At 46.8% G+C, this 24,946-nt stretch overlaps 1 protein-coding gene across 6 annotated transcripts in view; it reads left to right on the top strand.

Annotated features, from left to right (window-relative positions):
- Nucleotides 1-24,946, top strand: part of LOC146802120 (uncharacterized) — a 465,690-nt gene that overhangs the window by 68,840 nt on the left and 371,904 nt on the right. For all 6 annotated transcript variants that reach the window (XR_014967698.1, XR_014967699.1, XM_085621680.1 and 3 more), the window contains exons 2-3: nucleotides 1,243-1,974; nucleotides 2,116-6,437. Coding sequence is in view for 4 of the 6 variants with exons in the window: in XM_085621680.1 (XP_085477806.1) it covers nucleotides 1,243-1,974; nucleotides 2,116-6,437 (5,054 nt within the window). In the remaining 2 variants the exon portion in view is untranslated. The remainder of the gene's footprint in view (nucleotides 1-1,242; nucleotides 1,975-2,115; nucleotides 6,438-24,946) is intronic.

Below are 24,946 nucleotides of genomic sequence, written 5' to 3'. Positions count from 1 at the left end.
CACTGTTTCGGTTTGTTTCAGATTACAGACCATGTTTTGGCGCTTCTCAGCCTCCCACGTACATTGCCAGTAAGGTGAGGAGAAACCTGGAAAGATGGACAGGAAGCTCAGTGTGCGAGTGCACCTACTGCTGAGAGCTGCGGCAGACTCACCCAGCGGCCCATCATTCCAAGGTATAAAACACGGAAAGAGTGCCATGGAGCTGGGAAGCGCCTCTCGGAGATAACTATTTGATGCAGGCGTCTAAATCCGAAAGTATGGGAAGCAAGCAGGCTGCCGACTGACAAACTTACACAATATGCTGAACTGCTTTAAGGCGACGAGGCTGATCTCATGGACAGTCCTTTCTCTCTTGCCTCTTAAAACAAGCATTTGCAATGCAATAGGTCTCGCATTTTCACGAGTCTGAGCTATTGACATTGCAAATGATAATGCCTTTTATTTTTGTTTTTGTTTTTAAAATATAAATAAAAGGCATAGTCATTTACAATGCCAATAGCTTAAAGTCGCGTAAATGCAAGACCATTGCAAATGCTTGTTCTGTAATGTGTTGAGGACCATGCCAGGAAGAGGGAAGAGAAATCTAGGAAAATTTTTACAAAGGGAATAAGCAGTGATGAAAAAGAATCAGCGAGAGTCTGCTTAAGAGTTAGACATTTTTAGGTTTTTAGAAAAAATGGGGATGAGGTGGAATAAAGACTAGACAGCCTTGGAATTGGGTAACCCTGAGCCTTTTGCAGCACCAGCGGTTGGCCTCTAAAAAAAAAAAATCTTTCGCCCCAAGCATTTACCATTTATTTTGTAAATTAGGGACTAATTGGCATACACCCCAGCAAAACTCCTTTTTCAAGCCATTGAAATGTGGTAAAAGCCTACAGACTGAAAGGGCATAGGCTGGTACAAATCTTGTGGTCCATGCAAGTGGGCTTGGAGTTAATTGCTGGAAACAAAGGTGGGGGTTCGTAGAAAGACATCCTTCTTGTAGGGAAAAGTTGATCATGTCTGAAGTGTACACTTAAAGCGGAAGGGAGAGCTTGGTGATGGCCTCTGAATGAGGAGGTTTCAATAAAAACAGATTTGTCCTGATAAACACGGTGTCTGTTCTGCATTTGGGATAAATGTAGGTTCAAGAAATTTAGGGTACATTAGCTCTGTTTTACTGTGGATGCGTGGGTGAAGCATTTTTTGTTTGCCACTCATTTGTTAATTCATTGCATTTTAACACGTTTATTTGTTTTGTAGATGCTGAATGCTGAAAAAAAACCATATGAATTACAGTGTGAAAAAACATCAACATATGAGCCATGCTATAAAAAGCCGAAATCAGGAGAAGCCTCCTATTTGAAACATCTAGATGGCATAGAAGGACTGCAAGAGCAAGAAACCGTTGGAACTGAATCTAAAAGTGAGGATTCATTGGACTGTAGTCCTTGTAATACCTTAGGATGTTCTGCAGTCCAAGAACAGATTGAAAGAGAAACACAGTCAGATGAAATCTTGCCTACAGAACAGGAGACAAATAAAACCGGATCAAAATCAAGTGAAGTCGTTGACTTTAAACCTTGTGATACATTAAAAGGATCTCCAAGCCTAGAATCAAAATCTGATGCCGTCTCACCTACAAAACAGAAGACAATTGAAATCGAATCAAAATTAGATGAGAGCGTTCCCCCAGGACAACAGAACATTGAAACAGGATTGCAATATAAAGAAGTTTCTCATTTAGGCTTGAGTGGTAAATTAGAAGTGCCTCCAAGGCAGGAAACCACTGGAGAAGAATCAAAATCAGTTGATACGTCTTACTCTGTTTCTAGTTATAGTTTAGAAACCGTTCTATTACAAGAAACTATTGAACAAGAGTCGAACAAGACTGGATCTACCAATGTTTGTGATGACAAAAATGAAGAAACATCTTATGAGGCTGGAAATTTAGATGTGTTTGAAACCCATGAACTTGATCACCCCATTCTATCGGTTAGTCAAAATTTATATTTTTCAATATTTTACATTATTTGAAATAGCAGCGCTGTACAGATGGTGGGGGGGGGGGGGGTATTCTATTTTCATTATAAATGGCAGTGCATATTAAGACTAACTCTTTTTATGATTTCCTAGATGCAGAAAGCTGAAAAAAGAGCAAATATATTGGAATACGAAAGTGAACTAACAGATGAACCATGTTCTAAAAAGGTTAAAGCAGAAGAAACCTGCCACTTGATCCTTCACCATAGTTTAGAAGGACCACTGCCAAAAGAGATACTGGAAAGTGACCAAAACAAGAGAGAATGTTCAAATGTTCAGACGGACGAGGAAAGTGTGAACACTTTAAACAACACTGAAAATTCTGATGTTTTTAAAACCCCTGAAAGTGGTAGGATTAATTTACTGCACAATGAATCCTCCAGTTCTGTTGCTCGATTGGAGCAAGAAAGCTCCCCCATAACAGAATCAGCAGAGCTAGACACAGAGGAAAATACAAAAACATCATTGTGCTCGAAATCCCAGGGTGGGAGTAAGATAGAAAAATATGAGACTAGTAAGGTGTTTATAGGGCCACTTTGCAAATCTGATGAATTAAAAAAGGAAAACAGCACAGACAGTATCAAGGTTGATACAGCCGAAAGTGCGACTTCTAAGCGGTTTTTCAGTGAAGCTAAAAAAGTTGGTGACTCATTAAATAAAGCTGGGGAGAAAGTTGAAATAGATAATGAATTAAGCCAGTTCTATAAAGAACTGGAACAACTTGAAGATAATGATGACCTTGTGGACAGTGTACAGGAAAATGAACAGAGTCTGCCATTTCCTCAGAATAAAGGGGGAGCACATAAGGCGGACTCAGCATGGCAATCAGGAAATAAACACAAAAACCTTTCCAGTTATGGATCAGCCAGTTTGGGAGCAGAGCAGCAGTTTGGTGGATATGGTGGACACATGCATTCGACGTGTTGGAATACTTCACTGCCTCAGTCCTGGCCCAGTTGGCAACAGCCACAAACAAGTTTTCCACAGGGTCCACCTTTTACACCATACAGCCACAATCTGACTTACCAACCATATCCAACAAGCACTTTCCCCCCTCAAGTGCCATTTCCTGCTTATCCGAATTATGCTCCTCTTTCCAGTAGTTACAGCACCCCAACATATCCTGTGTCTGCTTTCCCCCTTCCAAGTAGTGCACCATATTCCAGTACCTATAATTATGCAGCCTATCCTGGACCTACACCAACAAGTAGTTTTCCCCCACCAAGTAATGCACCATACCTCAATACACCTCTCACAAGTTCTCTTCCTCCTGCGCCACCAAGTTCTTTTCTTCCTCCTCCCACAAGTTCTCTCCCTCCTCCGCCAAGTTCTCTCCCTCCTTTAAGTTGTCTCCCTCCTCCTCCCCCTCCAAGTTCTCTCCCCCCTCCAAGTTCTCTCCCCCCTCCAAGTTCTCTCCCCCCTCCAAGTTCTCTCCCCCCTCCAAGTTCTCTCCCCCCTCCAAGTTCTCTACCCCCTCCAAGTTCTCTACCCCCTCCAAGTTCTCTACCCTTGCCTCCACCTAGTCCTCTCCCCCCTCCTCCACCTAGTTCTTTCCCTCCGCCACCAAGTTCTCTTCTTCCTCCTCCACCAAGTTCACTACCTCTTCCCCCACTAAGTTCCCTCCCTCCTCCTCCTCCTCCTCCACCACCACCACCACCAAGTTCTCTCCCTCCTCCAGCACGCTCTTTCCCTCCTCCTCCAGCAAGCCCTTTCCGACTTACTGCTCCTGCAGGCTCTTTTTCTCTTCCTCCGCCAAGCCCTTTACGGCCTCCAGGCTCGTTGCCACTGCCAAGTACTGTACCTCCTCGTGCTTTTCCACATCCGCCTCCCTTTTCTATCCCTCGTCCTTCTGCCAGCTCTGTGCCTCCTCTGCTGACAAACCCTTTGCCACCACCCCCTCCTGCCAACTCTTTTCCTCATCCTCCACCAACCTGTTCTCTGCCTTCTTCCACAGTAAGCATTATAAGTCCACCCACATCTACATCAACTAGTAGACCACCTCCATCAAATTATTTTAGTCCTCCCAACCGAGCTCCTACTGATTCATTGTATACAGCAAATAATTGTTGCCCTCCCAATACTGCATCTGTTCCCAGTACAGGAGATGTAGCAACCTCATTGTCCCTTCCAGGAACTGACCCTCTTGGTGGTGTTAATCGTTTAGCCAGTCCCTTACCTCTTCAAGGCACTGTCTCTCCTCTTGATAAAACACATGCAGGAAGTACATTCCCCCCTGGATGCAAGGACCTATCCAGCGGTACTTTAGTATCAACAAATATGCTTTCTTCTTTTAGTAATGTATCTTCTCAAGATGCATCTCGCTGTGGCAGGCCACTTACGACGCCTCCCATTTTTGCATCTCATTCAGTTAATACAGGTCCCTATTTTGATAAGCCACCCTCAGATCAATCACACCCTATGAATAAATGTCACTATTCCCGCCCTGGGACTCCTGTTGGTGCTCCACAGTCTGTCAGTATTGGGTATCAGCCTAATGCTGATGAAGCACTTCCGTTGAGTACCTTACCCCCTTCTTTGAACACTACTAATTTTAATAAACCACAACCAGGAAGTACTGTTTCATCTTCAAGTCCGGGATCAACTTTACCTCCTCCAAGGGTTGGACATCCTCCCACTGCACCCTGGCAGACAAACACTTTCCAACCTCCAAGGAATGGACTTTACCCAAATACATCATGTCCGGCAAGTACTTTCCCCCCTCCAAGAAATGTTCCACTGTCTAATTCATCAAATTTTGAAAGTCCTTTTCCCCGTTCAAGGAATGAACAGCCTTCCAATTCTCTTGGTCAGTCTGGTTCTTTTTCGTCTTCTGGATTTGGACCACCTCATAGTACACCACATCTCATGGGTAATTCACCAAGAAATGGATCTTCTCCCAATTCACCACATCCTTCAACAAATAATTTACCTTCGTCAAGGCATGCACCTTCTCCAAGTTTACCACATTCATCTAATTTACCTTCCTCTAGGAATGGTGATAATTATCCTTCACAAAAAAATGGACCTCCACCTCGTGGGGTAAATGGTGTCCCACCCTTAAATTACACCCCCCATAGTGATAATATTTATGTTGAAAATTATTTCTCTCCATCAAGGTATTGCCCTCCTAATAGTGCGCAAGATAGGTCAAATAATGTTTCACCTTCAAGGCTAGAATCTCGTAGTGATTCACCATATTCAGCAAATGATTTTCACCCTTCATGGTATCAACCTCCTAAAGGTGAGCCACATGCTGCGGTTGAATTCCAACATTCAAGATCTCATACTGATGATCCTTCAAGATATCGCTCCGACAAACCACTGAAATCAAAGAGCTCTTCAAGATGCCGAAGTCCAAAAGAGAGACCGAGTTCGGAATGCATTTTCCTCCCTTCAGTTTATCATCATCTTAGTGGTACACTGCAATCTAAAAAGGATTCCTTCTCTTCGAGGTATCGACCTGCTGATGAGAGACCAGATTTAGAAAATGATTTCCACTCTTCAAGGTATAGCCCTTCTCAGGATTCGTCAAATTCAGAAAATGATTTCCCGTCTTCGAGGTATCTGACTCCTAATGATGCAACACTCTCTCCTGCTGCATGTTTTCGACCTCTTGATAAAGCACATTTAGAGAAAGATTTTTTACCTTCAAATTGTCGAACTTCCAATTCGCTTTCTGGAGAAAATTATTACCCCTCTTCAAGGTATCAACTTCCTAATGATGTTCAATGTGCTGCAGATGATTTCCACCCATCAAGGTCTAGACCACCTGTAGATGTACCAGATGCAGTAAACAAATTCTCCTCCTCGAGGTACACATCTCCTAGTGGCACACAATTTGCACCAACACATTTGCCTCTTTCACGGTACGATTCTCCTTGTGATACACCACATTCAGAAATCACATTCCCTCCTTTAAGACGTGGGTGTCCTCCAAATGAACCATCAAGCCTTTTTCCATCTGTAAGAAGTAGAAGCCCCCCAAATAAATCCTATGTGGAAAGTACTTTCCTCTCAAAAAGAGAAGACCATCATCCACATTCACGACACCGGTCATGTACTTCTCCTCTTCAAAGTAATGAACCTCATCACAACGGTTATGATGGTTATCGTAAAAGGAATGCCAATAGCATGTGGGATTGTCCCAAGTCTATTGAGGAGTGTGAGTCGAGTGATGAGGATGATATGTACAAATTTATGGCCTATGCTGATCGAAATAATGATGAAGATGTTCCATCTAAGAGCGATGATCTCTGTACAATCAAACCGGAATTTTGGAAAGAAGATGAAATTGAATACAAATCTGAAGATGTGAATCGTTTTTCATGTAGAGCAGTACCTTCTAAGCCTTCTGAGCACAAGCTACTCATTCTTTTGAGAGGTGTTCCTGGATCGGGGAAAACAACTCTAGCCAAGTAAGTCAGATACTGCAAGTATTATAAAATTTATTGAATGAATAACTACTTTTGTGTAGCGCGTCTGCCTCAAGGCTTCTTGAAATAAATCAGAATGTAATACCTTATGTAGGGGCACTTGTCCCATTTAAAGTTTGCGTTTCCCTGATTTTCATGACATAAAGCCCGTATATAGTCTACAGTTGTAAATACCCATGTTTATTGTTGAATTTAATGCTTCTGTCAAAATTGTAACTAGGACAATATTTTTAGAGTTGCCTTTCAAGTTGAAATGTTGAATTAACTTAGTCCTTTGGAACGTTGAGGTCTTAAGACCATTTTTTTTTACTGAACTGAATTTAAGACAAAGAAATGTGTTGCCTTTGAGCTCTTTTTCTCTTGTAATAGCCTACTTTCATGTCTCCCTACACACTTTTAAAGTGTGGCATGCAGTATGCAAAAGCCAGACAAGTGTTTATTAGCAGCTGCTTTGAGCATGTTCAACCATTTCAGATGTTCTTAAACATATGTTGTTGATATGCAGATCAATTAGGTCAATTACAGGATCCAACTGTTTGACCTGGGCTGGCCTCTAAAGTATCTAAATCCTTTAAGGTGGTGGTGAGGTGCCATGATGTTTTAGAGTGTGCAATGAAATACAAAGGCTAAGGTAGAAAGAAGATGCTAAGGATGGATATAGTCTTTTTCAGCCTGGACAAGAAGGTTGCTCCCTACTGAGAAGCGGGTGATTACTGAGCCGCATTGATTTTGGGGATGTGTCTTTAGAAATAATTGTAGTTATTAGACTATGAATTTCCTGCATCCTTGTAATCTACAGAGCACCTCTGAAAGGCCACTAGTTGTACTCTATTTAAAAGATTTTTTTTTTTTTTTTTTTTTAGAAGGAGGTTCGGCACAAGGTTCCAGAGGTTAGGGACTCATTGGTCATGTTGTTCAAGTGTGCAACTTTGTTATTTGATTTTTAACTAGCCCGAAGGATATGGTAGCTGATAGTATTGAGGAGGGTTAATGGCAAGAGACAAATTGTTCAATCTTAGAAATTAACGCATAGTACAATTGATGAGTGTTATGTTTGGTGAACCTTAGGATCATTGGTATGTCTCTGGGAAAGGTGACTGTATACTACTGATGAGATATTGTTTTGTATCTTGCTAGACAAAAGATGGGGTTAGAGCAAAGTTATTGGGATGAAAGTGGGTCATTTGATGCATGTGGACCTAAGGAATTGTGGAAGGGGTCTACAGTAGTTGGGGTGTTTGTGATAGTCTGTTTGGTGTAGTAGATGTTAGTCTTTTGTGTTGTGAATAGGATTTTCAAATGTTTGCTTTAGGGCTTCTTTGGCTGACTGCTTGAGTTAAAACACATTTGAATTCGAGTGGACTTTGTGGTGAAGTTTGGGTCACTTGAAGGAAGTGCCTAGAATTGGTGGAGTTTTTTTTGATGGATAGAATAAAATGCTGGTCTGCACAGAGCATTGGTTTAACCTTTAGCTCAATGATTTCTCTATCCTTTTATAGATTAAGTTACAGCAGTGAGCCTGAATGTAAAAATTCCAAAACATCCTACCTCCCTAGTGGATACTGTTATAAATGTATGGTTTTCAGTGAACCAAGATCAATTTTGCAGGCCAGACCCAATGCACTACCTTTAACCCCATATTGCATGGCAAGAGTGGTTGAACTCTGCCTCTACCTGTTACGTAATGCAAATGTGTATGCATTTCATGATACATGACTATCTCCCCACCCCCCACTTAGCATATTTTTGTTTGGTTGTTTAACCAAATATTACCTTTTTCAGTTGCACTTTGAGGTCTCCTCCCTTTCCTTCTTTATTGAACATCTCCATATACCCATTGCACATTAGTACCTAATCGTCTTAAAGCATATTCTTAAACTATAGTCTGTCTCTAAAGTTATTACATTTTTTATGTCTTGTTTTTCCCCTTTTTTAAAGATGTACAATTTGGTACGCATGCTGGGTGGGCCCAGGACTTCTCCCTACCACTGTTCTCTTTTAGCACATACTTTGTATCAAACAAACATCGGTCATGGGCTTTGAAATCTGGATGCAAGCCGTGCACCACCAGGCCATTTGCCCATAATCTTTCACTGTTTTTTTTTTTTTTGAAACCGTTTATTACAAAACTCAAAAAATATACAAAGATGGGCCTACAACCTTCCGGCCGGCCGCTAGTAGACAAAAGGAGCATATGATACACATTGTAGAGCGTGCGTTGCGGCTGAGGAAGATGCACAGGAGTTAGCAGCGTTGATAGCCACACCATCCGGACCCCACTGTACGGTTTCATTTTAAACTGAAAAAACAACCAGAAAAACAAACCCACAAGGCAATCCACAATCCGAAATAGCAGCATGTGCTCCCCTGAGAGGGGGACCCTACCAGTCCATAGGAGTATCAAGAAGGGGAAGAGATCAGGACTAGGGCTGGGTAAACTCAATGCCCGGAACAAGGAAGATGGGTCGGCTAAGGGGATGGGGCAGGCGACGGATCGGGCAATAACGGCGGAGCACAAATTCCCCCGCGGTAGGCGTTCCAGGGGCCCCATACTTTCACCCATGTCCCAGGCTTACCTCTCGCCACATACACCACCTTTTCCCGAAACATGCACCAATCCATATGTTCCTTCCAGGCCGAGACAGTCGGGGACCTCTGGGATCCCCACAGTTGAGCAATATCACGCTTGGCCACCATATATCCCAGAGTCACCCACCACGTCTGTGGCGCCGAGTAGTCGGTAGGTTCCCACACATTCAACAGGCATCTCCTCGCTTCGGGTAGCAGCACCACATGCGTAACCACACGCAGGACCTCATGCACACCACGCCAGAATCGCTCCACCTCCGGGTATATGTAGAAAGGTCCCCAAAGCGCCACATCCACGCTTACACAACCCGTCCACAGCATAACCCATACGCAGGAGCCTTGGCCCCGTCATGTAGACTCTGTGGAGTATCTTGAGCTGGACGAAGCGAAGGCGGGCCGGTACGGCCACCTCTTTCGGGGAGGCCACCGCAGAGGCCCAGCCCTCGTCGTCCAGCTCCAGTCCATCGGCAACCCAAGCCTCACGAAGGGCAGTCAGCAGTCCCGAGCGGTCATTGATCAGTTTTTTGTAGATCAGTGAGATCGTGCTGTCCGGAACGTGTCCATCCAGCACTCTATCCTCCAGGGGGGAATACTCCGGGATGGATGCAACGTCCGGGAAGACGGAGCCCAGTGCATGACGGATCTGCAAATACCGAAAGGACTCCCTGTCATGCAACTGGAATTCCGTCTGCAGCATCTCGAACGTTTTAAATCCTCCCCTCGTCCAGAGATCCCCCACTTTGCTGATGCCTATCATGTCCCACTTCTCGAAGCCCTTCGAGGTCCACAGGGAGCCCAACTGCTCGGACGCGTATAGTGGCGATGCCCGGGTCAGACGGTCCTTCCACCCCATCGCCACATTGGCCGCGTGCCACACTCGCACCATGACACGCGTGGGGCCAGTCAGCCGAGCGTCGGGCGCGTTGGAGTAGAGCGCTCGATTATAGTCCCCACCCGGGAGTAGCATCTTATCCATTTCGAATGCCGGGTTTAAGGCGGGCCCGTACAGGCCGTGATTAATCGCAGCCAGCTGGGAGGCCCAATAGTACCGTTTGATATCCGGGAGGGCGATCCCTCCGTCATACCATGGGAGCGTCAGCTTCGCCAGCGCGATACGCGGCCTCCCGTCCCAGAACAGGCGGCGCTGCAAACTCTCCACCTCACGGAAGTAGCGCGCTGGGACGAGGTCCATAGTATTCTGCAAAGCGTACAGGAAACGCGGCAGAGACATCATCTTAAACAATGCCGCCCCGCCGAGCGGCGAAAGCGGCAAGCGCCGCCAGCGCGTGACATCTTCCTTCAGGCGCTGGAGGGGGGGAAGCAAGTTCCGATCATACCGGGCCTCCGGGTCCAGAGTAATGAAGACACCCAGGTACCGAAATCCCCGCGGGGCGATCTGGATCGGACAGCCCCGCGGGAGAATAGGAGCCTCCCCAGAGAGAACATACACACACGATTTAGCCCAGTTGATGACAAGGCTGGAGTTACGACCAAATGAATGCAAAACATCAACCAGTACTATCAGTGATTTACGTGGGGAAGCTAGGTACAAGAGGATGTCATCAGCGTATAGGGATACGCGGCCCCCATACTCGGGGGTCCAACGGAGACCACGGATGGAAGGCTCCCACCGCAGCCACTCCGCCAGGGGCTCCAAGGCAAGCGCAAAAAGGAGCGGCGATAAGGGGCAGCCCTGCCGCGTGCCCCGGCCCAGCTCGAACGGAGCCGATACTCTACCGTTCACCACCACCTGCGCCAATGGGCCCGAATACAGCAATTTGACCCAACTGATGAACCCAGCGCCAAAGCCAAACTTCGCAAGCATCGCCCAGATGTATGGCCATTCAAGCGTGTCAAACGCCATAGTGGCCGGCTCCCGGATGTACTGAACACGTGCGAGCACCCCATGCAAACGCCGCAAGTTAAGGGCCGTGTTACGATGGGGAATAAAGCCGGACTGATCCTGGTGAACCAGTTCGCCCACCACGCCGACCAGCCGATTGGCCAGGACCTTGGCGAGAATTTTGGGCTCCGCGTTCAGTAGCGAAATGGGCCGATAGGATGTAACCCGGTCCCGAGGTCTCCCCTCCTTGTGGATAACCACGATTGTAGCCAGACGCTGGTCCAGCGGGAGGGAGCCCACCGAATGAGCCTCCAGGAACATCGATCGGAGATGTGGAGCCAGCGTATCCGGTCGCAACTTGTACAACTCGATGGGGAGACCATTAGGACCCATGGCCTTGCCGGAAGCGACCGAACGTATGGCGAGGGCGATTTCGTCGGAGGTTGGAGCGGCGTCCAACGACACTCTGTCCCCCTCCGAAAGGGAAGGCAGCACGATATCCCTGAGCAGGGCACGGGAATCCTCTTCAGAGCGGGAAGACACCGGGGAATACACCCCACGGAAATAATCCGCGAAGCAGGAGACAATTTCTTCCGGCTCAGTAACACACACACCATCCGTTTTCTCAATCAGCGGGACTACACGACTCGCTCTCTCCTTTTTGTCCAGCCACGCAATCAATTTACCAGCCTTATCACCCACATCATACAGTCTCCCCTGTTGCTCTCTACTGAGGCCCCTGGCCGCCTCCGTGACGAGGGCCCTGATCTTTCACTGTTTTAGTGAAGATTGGTCTCCAAGACTATGCTTTGGAAAGGCACGCTGCTATACCACCAAACTAGCAGTGCTCAGCATTCAGCTTTGCACATGAAACATTGGGCCCAGGGCCTTTGTAGGCTCTGAATCGGTGAGCAGCACTTAATTTGTCGAATTTGTATGTAATTTGGCAGACCCTTAGAGCATGAAACACAGTTCAGAAATCACAGCTTTCTTGTGGATCAGGTGGTGCCAAACAGACAGCAAAACCACAATCGGGGGCATCCTGGCCTACTGTCCTTCAGTTCCACGTCTAGCCTTCTACAACTTCATCGCTAGACTTCCTCACCATGGACTCCAACAACGACGTTTTTTTCAGTGACCTCAACTTCCATCTCGATAACCACAATGACATCAACACTGCCAAGCTCCTTGAACAACATCAGACTCACCCAACTCGTCCACAACTGTGTGCACACTGCAGACCACACGCTAGACCCCATCTTCACCTCCAACAACCGCATCAGGTACATCCACACCACGGAGTTCACCTGAACCGACTACTCCATCATTCACTTAAACATCACTCACGGTCTCACCCCATTCTGCCCAACAAACCCGCCGTCCACCCACCTCCCCCCTTCCACAGCTGGAGCAAATTCTCAAAGGACACACTGATTAACTCTCTCAGCACCACCCACCCCATCTCCAACACCAACCAGATTGTCAAACTTCAACAATTGGATCACCAACTGTGCCGACAACGTCGCTCCTATCTGCAAAAACACCCACAGAAGCTCCACCACGCAGACTAGCTGGTACACTGAAGACCTCAGAACCGCTAAATGACACTGTAAACCACTCAAAAGGAGATGGCACACCAGCAAGGACACAACCTTACAAGACCGCCTTCAAGACCCCCCTCAACCTCTACCACAGATAGTTGAGAAAACCGGGAGAACAAATCCTTGGTCTCAGACATTGAATCAATCTCCAATAAGGAGAGGATGTAGCCTTTAGGCTGGAGCGGTCGACCTCAAAGTTGGGGAACCGGGTTCGATTCTCGGCAACAGCGCTCAACATCCTGTTATTCTGGGAAAATCACTTAATCTCATCAAAAATGAATGTGTCCTCCTGTAACGAAACTGGTGCTCATGTAAAGCGCTCTGATACCTGATATCTTCGGGTCTAGTTTGTGCTATATAAAACTAGTAAAAAATAAAAAATATCAGCAAAGAACTCTTCAACATCGTCAAAGAATTCTACCCTCTCACAGGAAGTCTGTGAGAACCTTGCAAACTTCTTCCAAGACAAGCTCCCCAACATCTACAGAAACCTCAAACCCCAGCCCAATGCCTGTGACTTCTTCAAGCAACACAACGACCCCGCTACTGACGTAGACATCTGCCTAACCGAATGGAGCCAGCTCACCCCACAGCACATCACCTCCTTCATGAACTCGGTCCACTCAGGTGCCCCAACCGACCCATGCCCTCACCACATCTTCAACCTAGGCGAAGCCAGACTCACCACCTTTTTCAACATCATTGTTGCCACGCCCACCTTACCCAAGGACTGAAAACACGCAGAAGTCAACACCCTACTAAAGAAACCATCGGCAGACCCCAGCAAACTCAACAACTACCGACCGATCTCCCTGCTCCTGTTCCTAGCCAAATTATTAGAAAAAGCCATCATCCAATAACTCTGCTCACATCTGCAAAGGAACCTCCTATTTGACTCCTCCCAATCTGGATTCTGCAGCGACCACAGCACGTAGACAGCCCTCATTGCGGCTACCGATGACATCCGAGCCCTACTCTACCTACTAGATCTCTCGGTAGCCTTTGATACGGTCTCCCACCACACACATCACAAGGCTGCGCAACATAGGCATCTAAGGAGCTGCTCTCAAATGGACTGCCTTTTTCCTCACAGGAAGAATGCAAAAACTCTGCCTCCATGCCCCCCTTTCCCTCTGAACCCAAGGCAATCATCTTTAGAGTACCCCAAGGATCCTTGCTCACCTCTATCCTCTTAAACAGTTATGACACTTCTGGCCAGCATCGCCAAAACCCATGGACTCAACATCATATCCTACACTGATGACAGACAACTCGACCTTTCCGAAGACACCACCAAGACCAACTTCCACAACTGCATTACAGATGTCACCAACTGGATGAAGGACAACTGCCTGAAACTCAACACGGACAAGACAGAGATGCTGGTTCTCAGAAACAAAGGCTCCCCTTGGAACGCATCCTGGTGGCTCTCAGAACTCGGACCTACTCGTACCCCCACTGACAACATTAGGAACCTAGGTATCATTCTGGAAACCTCCTGCTTCTTCATCTTTCGCATACTTCATAAGATATTCAAATGGCTACCCCAAAGCTCAAGATGCACCATCACTCAGGCCCTCATCTCCAGCTGACTAAAGTATGGCAACAGTCTGTACACCGGGATCGCAGCTCACCTCATCCAACTACAGACCATACAGAATGCTGCAGCCAGACTCGTCCTGGATCTCCCTAGTCAGGGTACTCCGCTGGCTCCCTGTACAGAAAAATGCCAGTTCACGCTCCTGACCAATGCATGCAATGCCCTACACAACTGCGGGCCTGCCTACTTGATCCACCACCTGAACTTCCATCAACCCACCAGACACCTACCTTCCGCGTCCCTTTCTCTAACCCTCACCCCGCAGCCAATGTGCACCATATGCGCTTTCACTTTAATATTGTCCGTGCCCCTTTGTTTAGACGCTGCTCGCTGCGACCTGAATACGGCAAGCAGCATCTAAAGATAGGGGCACGGCCAACATTGCAATGTTCTCTAATTTGCGAGAGTTTGAGCTTTTGGCATTAAAAATAACAATGCCAGTCTTTGTGCTCAGTGGAGCCCCTCATCCTTATCCCACCCCCCCCCCCCACCCCACCCCCCCTTGCCAGGGGGTTGTGAGGCCTCGACGACCACCATAGGGTTACGTTATTTGGGGATACTTGTCACCACTGATCCGGCACAATTTTACGATAAGAATCTCCTTCCCCCCCACTACAGAGATTAAGGGGTGATGTGCGTCAGTGGAGGTCCCTTCCACTCTTGTTGCTGTGCCGGGCAGCGCTGTTTAAGATGATGGCTCTCCCCAGATATTTATATATACTACAAAATATCCCCTACCCAGTCACTGTCTCTTATTTTAAAGCCATAGAAAATGAACAAAGGTTGCTCCTGTGGGAAGGTTGACTTCCTCAAATTGCTACACAGAAACTGGTGAGGGGGTGGTACAACGGAGGTATCAGACTCCCTGATATACGAAGGTATTACTGGGCTTCACACCTCATGATGATTAACCACTGCCTACACAACCCCCATGATGAGCCTGCATTTAAGATGGACAAATACGCACTGCCTGGGGGTAGATACGAGAGAGCACTATGCATCACCAAGTTGACTTGCTCTAACAGGTCCAACAAATCACCCACTGAAACTTTAGCACTCAGCAAACAAAAGTTTGGGCTGGAATAATAAAATTACACTTGCCTCCCCACTGAGGACTGTGGACTGGACTTTTAGATACTCCAAGGGATTTGACAAATGGGACCTTATAGGTAATTCCCGGGTCTGAGATTTGTGGGATCGAGGGGGTTTCCTTCAGAAGGAGTACGAACTAGCAGAGACTGTACGATTTAGATACATCCAAATCAAACACACTCTCCTATGTGCAATCCCTAGAGGCGGGAGTCTCCCGGAATCCTCGGCACTTGAGGACAGGATTCTCATGGACTATATAGACCGTGGGGCCATCACCCAGACTTACAAAAAGCTAATCAGTAACTCCCCTGATCCCCTCACCACGGAAACCTAGAAGATGATGATTGGCAGGAGGCCACGTCTTCGCCCTAAGAGGTGGCAATCCTGGCACAACTCAGATTAGTTCAGCTTAAGATACTACACTGACTGTACTGCATATAGAAAACACTGTGGACAAGAGAGTACCTTCTACCACATTATTTGGGAGTGCCCACTCATTAAGATATACTGGGACCAGGTGGCATGCACTATGGGAGAGGCTCTAGAAAACACAATAGAACTGGAGCCGAAACAGTGTCTTATAAATATATGGGGGGTGGGAGGCAACAGACCTAAATAGAGAGAGAACCTGGGCTGGTTGATAGAAAGTGCAACATTGTGAGGCCTTGGGGGGAGGGGGGGGGCGGCCACAGAGGCGCCAACTCTTCGGACCTGGGACCAAGACATGGCCTGGAGTATGACCGCCGAGAAGACAATCTATGAAAGCAGAGGCTGTCCTAAGAAATGGACACGGATGTGGGGCAAATCGAAACCCTTCAGGGGCCCTGTCCTGAGACACCGGCCCAATAGACCATGAACAAGAACTGTAAACGGGATCAAGACTTAAAATTGTTGAATATAATCATATTGAATGCCTCATTGCTGCCCATATTGTTTAACCCAAGAAAATGTATTGTACGCTTGTTAATGTTCCTATCTTAAATGCTAATAAAAAAGATTTGTTAAAAAAAACTAACAAATGCCATTTATATATGTGTTGGGTTTGAAACATACAAATTAAAGGGATTGTGATTTACAGTGCTAATCGTTTTAATGCTCGCAAAAGCGAGACCTATTGCATTGAAAATGCTTGTTGTGTTATAGCTGTTGGAACTTCTACAGGATTCTGCTTCTGGATTTCATTGTCTGGCTTTTTTTCTTTCCTGATGTAAAGAGCAAGTGAGTGCCTCAATCATTTAATATCTTCATCTACAAACAAAAGCTGAATGATTTCCAAGAAGCTCTTTCAACATTTCTTTTTTTTTTTCTCCTTACTGGGACCCTCTTAAGCAGACACTTGCCACCCTTAAACTATATTATTCTGCGCATTGTTGCGCCTTGGCCGCTTGGAGAAGTGGCTCTTTCCTTGGTCAAGCATGAAGGGGACTCAACAGAACTTAACACCTAGTATTTCACACTGCATAGGGGCCCTGCTTACAGAGCCCACTGTGCCTACTTACTTAGACCGCTGTGTATAGTGGGCTTGGTGACAGAGGCCGTATACCCAAGGCCCACTGGCAGAGCTGAAGGTCATGCACAACTTAGCACTGGAAGTGGCTCAGAGCTTGGCCTAGGTCTGGCCCTGTCCTACCCACTTGTGCATGACCAAGCATGTGCAGTCAGCTCAGTGGCACTGGTCTTGTTCGGACAAAGGTATATGTGAGCAGTACAATAACAAGAAGCTGTATGCAGTAAATCACAAAAAGGCAAAAGCGCACTAAAACCTTATGATTAGTGGTGGTCATAACACATAAAGTGTGCTAACATTCACTGAATGATTTTTGAGTTTCAAAACCATTGATATACCTTAGTTATGGTTGGCCAAAAATTAGACCCCCAAGGCACTGTTTGTGACGATACCTATGCGTTATTTAGTAGTTATGTGCTTTTATGGTATGAACAATCACCTTTTTCTTAGGCCCTGTGCCAAGCGTCTGTCTGGACATAACTAACTTCATAGAGCCTTAGGCAGTACTTCGTGTATGGAGAACAGAGTTTGCCCTCAGCTTAGCTCTGAATCAAGACAGGCGCATGACTTGCTGCCTTTGGTCGTGTGCTGCCTGGAATGAGTACAGGGCTTATGCATTGACCAGGCCCAGTTCCCACAGACCAAAGTTCCTTTGATTCAATTGGAAGAAGAAAAACCCCAATTATGTTTTCTGTTAGAAACCTTACTGCCTAGCCAAACAAGGAGTCAATTCCTTCTCATGTTGGCATGTGTTTTGGATCAAGGTAAGGAAGCTTTTAAAGAACCAGCCACATGTAAAGTGGTCACACCAAGAGGAGAGAAAAAATGCAAGCATTCCTCTAAGGATCCTATGTACATCAAGGGTTCAGTGCCAGCAGACTCTATTATAGCTTCACCGGTTAGAAAGAGAGCTAATGTACCTACTAATGTGGGCCCTCCACCTGACTAAGAGAGCAAAAGGATGAATCTCATGGGAAGGAAGGTTGAGAGAAATGCGGCAATTCAATGGCACATAGCTAATTCTAAGGGTTTGATCAACAGGCATGCATATCAACATTGGGAAGAAGTTGGAGAGCTCTTAAAACACCTACCAGAGCAATCCCAAAGGAGGGCAAATAACTTAGTGGAGGAGGGGAAAAACATGGCAAACAAATGTTTAAAATCGGCCCTAGACGCTGCTGAAACAGCCAGCACACAAATGGCTTTTGATATCACCGAAAGAAGGCATGTATGGCTGCGAATATCTGGTTTCAAGCCAGAGGTGAAAAATACCATTCTAAACTCACCATTCAATGGTGAACAGCTATTTGGAAGTGTGGTGGATGAAAATCGAAACCAATTAAATAAAGACCATGAAACAGAAAGGTCTATGGGTGCACTGCAGTTCAGAGGCATGCGTAGAGGCACACCCTCACGGAGACCAATTGGCAGAGGTAACCACCAACCCTCAACCTCACACCAAGCTTTTCAACAGACTTACCAAGGAGTAAGCCAGGGACAACAACAGGGACAGCAGCAGAGACAGCAGCAGAATTGGCAATACCAACAAGGTAGTCAATCCTTTCGAGGGCGCCCTCTGGGAAGAGGTCAGCCATAACGAGGGGGACCACAAACAACCACCAAGTGACTGCACTCAAAAACTTGTGCACACTCCAAAGACATCACGGAGTGTGCTACACAAAAGAAAAACAAGGCAAACGAAAAAACAGAAAAGCAAACAGTCCTTCAACATATTACACCGGTAGGAGGCAGGTTAACATACTTCTTCAAAGAGTGGGAAAAGATAAGTTCAGACAAATGGATACTAAACATAATACAGTACGGTTACTGCATAGAGCTGGCAAAGAAACCTCCAAAAAAGACCAAGCAAAAAGATACATTCCAAAAAGGAATTATCTCAATTACTCCAAGAGGTACAAGAACTTCTGAACAAACATGCAATAGAGCAAGTACCACGCAAGGAAGTGAACAAGGGCATTTACTCCACATACTTCCTTATCCCAAAGGTGGAGGGAACTTTATGAGCAATACTAGAACTAATGTTCCTCAACAAATTCATAAAGACTCAAAGATTCAAGATGACAGCACTGCAAGAGGTAATACCTCAGCTGCAAAAAGGAGACTACATGGCAAACATAGACTTAAAGGATGTGTACTTGCACATTGCTGTGAACAAGAGACACAAGAGATTTGTGGTCAACAAGGCACATTACCAGTTCAAGGTGCTAGCTTTCGGGCTAAAATCTGCACCAAGAGTCTTCACAAAATGCCTAGCTGCGGTAACCGCTCACCTAAGAAGACAAGGAATTCATGTTTACCCGTACCTAGACGGCTGGTTAGGTATAGAGCAAGCTCCTACAATCTATTCAAACAGCATATACAGGAAGTAATAGAAACACTAATTCAACTAGGTTTCTCAATACACTGGGACAAATTGTCAACAGAACCAGAACAACAAAAGATGTTCTTAGGAGCACAAATCAACACAATATTAGGAAAAGTGTTCCCAAGCGAGAGAAGAACATTAGCACTACTTAAGGAGATACATCTATACCACAGGCGGCAAGCTCTGCCAGTGAGGACAGTGGGGAAACTGCTGAGAATGATGGCTTCATGCATTCATTAAGTCCCCAGCATTCGCCTACACATGCAACCATTCCAGGAATAGCTTCAGCAGCAATGGTCACAGGGAGTTGGGAGGATCTAGTGGTTGTCACACACACAGTTCATCAAGAGATGGCATGGTGGAACAAAACAAACATAGCTCAGGCCAGACTTTTCAAAACACCTACTCTGACAGTGACCATAACAGATACCTCCCTAATGGCATGGGGAACACACATGAACAACCTCAAGTTGAGGGTATTGTGGACACCGCAGGATGCTGTAAAATACATCAATATCTTGGAGTTGAACAGTATTCTTAGCCTTAAAAGCCTTTCAGAAAGAGCTATACGAGAAAACGTTGTTGATACAAACAGAAAACACAACAACAATGTTTTACGTAAACAAACAAGGAGTAACTCAATCAGTAGCACTCTCAATGCTAGCTCAAGAGATTTGGATTTGGGCAATTCCAAGTGGAATAAACTCGATAGCATTACACCTACCAGGGAAGGACAATGTAGGAGCAGACCGACTGAGCAGATGAACAACATCATCCCACAGTGGGAACTAAATCAAGCAGAACTCCCACATATTTGCAGGAAATGTGGAACACCACAAATAGACCTATTTGCAACACCCCACAATGCAAAATGCCAAAACTTCGCATCTATGCGACCTTGCAGTCCGTCCCTAGGGAATGCGCTATGGATAGACTGGTCAGGGATATTTCCTTACACTTTTCCCCCAATGCCATTAATGAACAGGGTGATCAGAAAATGCAAGAGCAGCCAAATGACGATGATTCTCATCGCACCACAGTGGGCCAGGCAAACTTGGTTCTCAGAAATAATGCAGATGTCGCAAGGAACAATGCCCAAACTGCCAAAAAAAGAAAGACTTGCTAACAATGCAAAATGGAAAAATACTTTACCCAGAACCAGAGCGCTTAGGCCTGTGGCATGGCTCCTGAGGACTTAGAATTCGCACAGCTCAAACTATTAGAAAGCACAATGCCTGTTCTAAGGGAAGCAAGGAAATGTTATACAGTGAAGTGGAAGACATGTACACAATGGTGTCTTAAAAGACGTCTTTCAAAGAAGATTCCAAAGGAGAGAACAGTGCTAAAGTACTTGACTCATTTACTGGAAAGTAAATTATGCTATACATCATTGAAAGTGCACGTAGCAGCAATTGTAGCTTATACCAGAAGAGAAACAGGGAAAAGTTTCTTCACTTCACATGTTTTCAAAAGGTTCCTAGAAGGAGCAAAAAGAATTGCACCTCCAAAAATGGTGCCAGCACCCACATGGAAGCTGAACTTAGTTCTAGCACAAATAATGAAAGCACCATTCGAACCACTGTACAAAGTGACGCAACAAATGTTCGCACTAAAGAGTGCCTTTTTAGTGGCAATAACATCCTTACGTAGAGTTTATGAACTACAGGCACTAACACTACAGGAACCGTACTTCCAAATACATAGTAACAGGATTGTCATGAGGACAGATCCTCAATTCATACCAAAAGTGGTATCAAGATTCCACATAAATCAGAGTATACAAATACCAAGTTTCTCTCAAAACCCAAAGACAAAAGGAGAAAGAGCTTTGCATACACTTGATGCACGAAGGGCGGTCACGTACTGCATTGAAAGAACCAAGGAATACAGAAAAACTAAACCGTTCTTTGTATCCTTTGCAAACAGTTTTCTAGGAAGACCAGTAACCAAAAACACAATTTGCAAGATGGATAGCACAAGCCATAAAATTATGCCATAGGCAAGCAGGACAGGCTTTACAAGGTGCCCCATGGGCACACTCAACAAGAAAGAAAGGAGCAACTATTGTCTTTCTAGCTACTACTTCAATTCAGGACATCTGCATGGCTGCAACATGGTCTTCAGTGCACACATTCACAACACATTACTGTGTGGACACTCAAATGAATAAAGAAGCACAAGTAGGTCAAAAGGTCGTACAACATCTATTCACAAATCAAAGCTCATCTTCCACCCAGCATCCACAAGACTAGCAAACCGCTACAAAGTCTATGCACAGCATGTGAATCCAGAAAAGATTCACACTGCAAAATGAATAGTTTCTTATCTGTCTCTGTAGTTTTGCAGCTTGAAGAATTTTCTGGATTCACTAGGGAACCCACCCTCCGCCGCCAGGAAGGATGAGAATAGGTGGAGAAGAAATAAAAATAATCCGAAGATGGCGACCAAAGGTGGAAGCTTCCAGAGGAAGGCCGTCATCGTCACAGGAGGACACCAACAAAAATTTTTTTTAAAAGGAAAGAAATAATACAGTTCCGGACTCAACCACTAGATGGCGGAATAATGCACAACATGGGAATTTCAGAACATCTTTCAAGCTGCAAAACTACACCGACCGGTAAACTATTCGTTTTTGTTCACTTAGTATGAGGCTGCATTGGCTTGGCTGGCTATGTTAATGTCATTGATGATGTCAATATTGAGGAGATGCGTGGTATCCTAGTTCAAGGCATGCAGCGCATGCACCATGTAATAACATCACTACTTGTTCTGGAATAACTTAAGGTTGCTATGTACATTGGAATGTGTGCAATGGAATGCTGAGTGTTGAGTATTCAGAAAGCTGCTGCCATCACTAATGGATGAGACTTGTATTCTTCTGTGCTTAATAAACGTCTATTTGGCTATAAACGTAAGTGCAAAGACTAACTTTGACATTGGCGACAAGGATGGGATCAAGAAAACAGTAAAGTCTCAACATCCAAGATTTATTTTTAAACCTATTGTAGATTTTTCTTTTTGTTGAAGAGGAGTCTACAGTGTAGTGTGGCACTGAGTGCTTTGGATGGATTCTCATTTGACTTCTACAGAATCGGGTGTGCACAGAATATTTTGGAGCATTTTTCCTGGAAATGAGTAACAACAAATCAATCAATCAATCAAGGAGTTTGTAAAGCGCACTACTTACCCGTGAAGGTCTCAAGGCGCTGAAGGGAGGGGGGAACCACTACTGCTCGAAGAGCCAGGTCTTGAGATGTCTTCTGAAGGTGAGCAGGTCCTGGGTCTGCCGTAGGTGGGTGGGGAGGGTGTTCCAGGTCTTGGCGGCGAGGTAGTTGAATGATCTGCCACCGGTGGTCTTTCGTTGGATGCGGGCGACGGCCGCGAGGTCGATGTTTGCTGAGCAGAACTGGCGGTTGGGGTTGTAGAAGTTGAGTCTGTCATTCAGGTAGGCTGGTCCGGTGTTGTGGAGTGCTTTGTGTGTGTGGGTGAGGAGTTTGAAGGTGATCCTCTTGTCGACGGGGAGCCAGTGCAGGTCTTTCAGGTGGGGGGTGATGTGGCTGCGTCTGGGTACGTCGAGGATCAGACGTGCGGAGGCGTTTTGGATGCGTTGTAGTCGATGCAGGTGTTTGTCTGGGATTCCTGCGTAGAGTTCGATGCCGTAGTCCAGCCTGCTGCTGACGAGGGCCTGTGTAACATTTCTCCTTGTTTCGGACAGGATCCACTTGTAGATCCTGCGGAGCATGCGGAGGGTGTTGTAGCAGGAGGAGGAGACGGCGTTGATCTGCTTCGACATGGAGAGGGAGGAGTTGATGACGAATCCGAGGTTGCGTGCGTGGTCGGTAGGTGTGGGTGCCGTTCCCAGCGTTGTAAGCCACCACGAGTCGTCCCAGGCCGAGGGGGTGGATCCGAGGATGAGGACCTCCATCTTGTCAGAGTTCAGTTTCAGACGGCTGCTCTGCATCCATTCGGCGACGGCCTTCATTCCCTCGTGGAGGTTCGTTTTGGCGGTGTGCAGGTCCTTTGTGAAGGAGAGGATGAGCTGGGTGTCTTCGGCGTAGGAGATAATGTTGAGGTTGTGCTGACGGGCTACTTGTTCGAGGGGGGCCATGTAGATGTTGAACAGCGTCGGGCTGAGTGATAATCCCTGGGGTACGCCACAGATGATGTCGGTGGCTTCGGATAGGAAGGGTGGGAGTCGGACTCTCTGGGTTCTGCCGGAGAGAAAGGATGTGGTTCAGCTGAGGGCTTTCTCATGGATCCCGGCTTCTTTAAGGCGTGTTTTTAGGGTACGATGGCAGACCGTGTCGAAGGCGGCCGAAAGGTCCAGGATGATGAGGGCTGAAGTTTCGCCGTTGTCGAGTTGTCGCCTGATGTCATCTGTGGCGGCAATGAGGGCTGTTTCAGTGCTGTGGTTTTGTCTGAACCCGGACTGGGACGGGTCCAGGATGTTGTTGTCTTCGAGGTGGCGGGTTAGTTGCGCGTTGACGATTTTCTCGATGACCTTCGTCGGGAACGGGAGGAGGGAGATGGGTGGGAAGTTCTTGAGGTCCTTGGGGTCCGCCTTGAGCTTCTTGAGGAGGGCGTTGATTTCGGCGTGCTTCCAGCTGTCCGGGAATGTGGCTGTCTTGAAGGAGGCGTTGATGACCTTCCGTAGTTGGGGTGCAATGGTTGCGTTGGCTTTGTTGAACACGTGGTGAGGGCAAGGGTCTGACGGTGATCCAGAGTGGATGGAGTTCATGACCTTGCGTGTTTCTTCGTCGTTTACGTTGGTCCAGGAGGTCAGGTGGTTGCTCCAGGTGGTGTTCGCGGGGGAGGAGTCTGGCGGGGTCGGGTTGATCGGGATGTTGAAGCTGTTGTGGATGTCTGCTATCTTCTGGTGGAAGAAGGTTGCCAGAGCGTTGCACAGTTCTTGTGAAGGCGGGACGTTGTTGGCGTTGGGGTTGGAGAGTTCCTTCACGATGCTGAAGAGCTCTTTGCTGTCGTGTGCGTTGTTGTCCAGTCTGTTTTTGAAGGAGGATCTTTTGGCAATTCTGATGAGGTGGTGGTGTCTACGAGTGGCGTCCTTGTGGGCTGCGTGGCTGTCAGGTGTGCGATCGTGGAGCCATTTCTTCTCCAGTTTCCGGCAGGCACGTTTGGAGGTCTGTAGCTCGTCAGTGAACCAGGTGGCTTTCTTGCTGGCGTGGTTGATGGGGGGTTTCCTGAGTGGTGTGAGGGTGTTGGCGCAGTCTTCAATCCACTGTCTGAGGTTGCGGGCTGCTGTGTCTGGGTTGGTAGAGGCCGCAGGTGGGTTCTGGGCGAGGGTGAAGGTCAGTTGGTCTTTGGTGACTTTGCTCCAGCAGCGACGTGGGAGTTGTTGGGTGCGGTGGTGCGTGGTTGGCTTCTTGAAGGTGAAGTGGATGCAGCGGTGGTCGGTTCGGTGGTGTGGTCGAAGGTGACGTGGGTGCCTGTGGAGAAAATAGGGTCCAGCGTGTGGCCGGCGGCGTGGGTGGGTGTGGTGACGAGCTGTCTGAGGCCGAGGTTTGCCAGGTTGTCGATCAGGGTGGTAGAGTTGGCATCGTTGTTGTTCTCGAGGTGGAAGTTCAGGTCCCCGAGGAGGATGTAGTCCGTGGAGGCGAGTGCGTGGGTGCTGGCGAGGTCGGCGATGGAGTCGCTGAACGGCCCCCGGGTCCCTGGGGTCTGTAGATGAGCGTTCCTCTGAGGGTGGTGTTGGGGTCGGTGTGGATTTGGAAGTGCAGGTGTTCGGCGGTCTTGAGGGTGTCCTCTGCATGGGTGGAGACCTTGAGGGTGGACTTGTGGACGATGGCTATTCCTCCTCCGATTCCGTTGGTGCGGTCTCTGCGGGTGATCTTGTAGCCGTCGGGGATGGCTATTGC

This window comes from Triturus cristatus, chromosome 8 (assembly GCF_964204655.1).
Source record: "Triturus cristatus chromosome 8, aTriCri1.1, whole genome shotgun sequence".
NCBI classification, from domain to species: Eukaryota; Metazoa; Chordata; class Amphibia; order Caudata; family Salamandridae; genus Triturus; species Triturus cristatus.
Note: the sequence above shows the minus strand (reverse complement) of the source record. Positions and strands in the feature narration are given on the sequence as shown.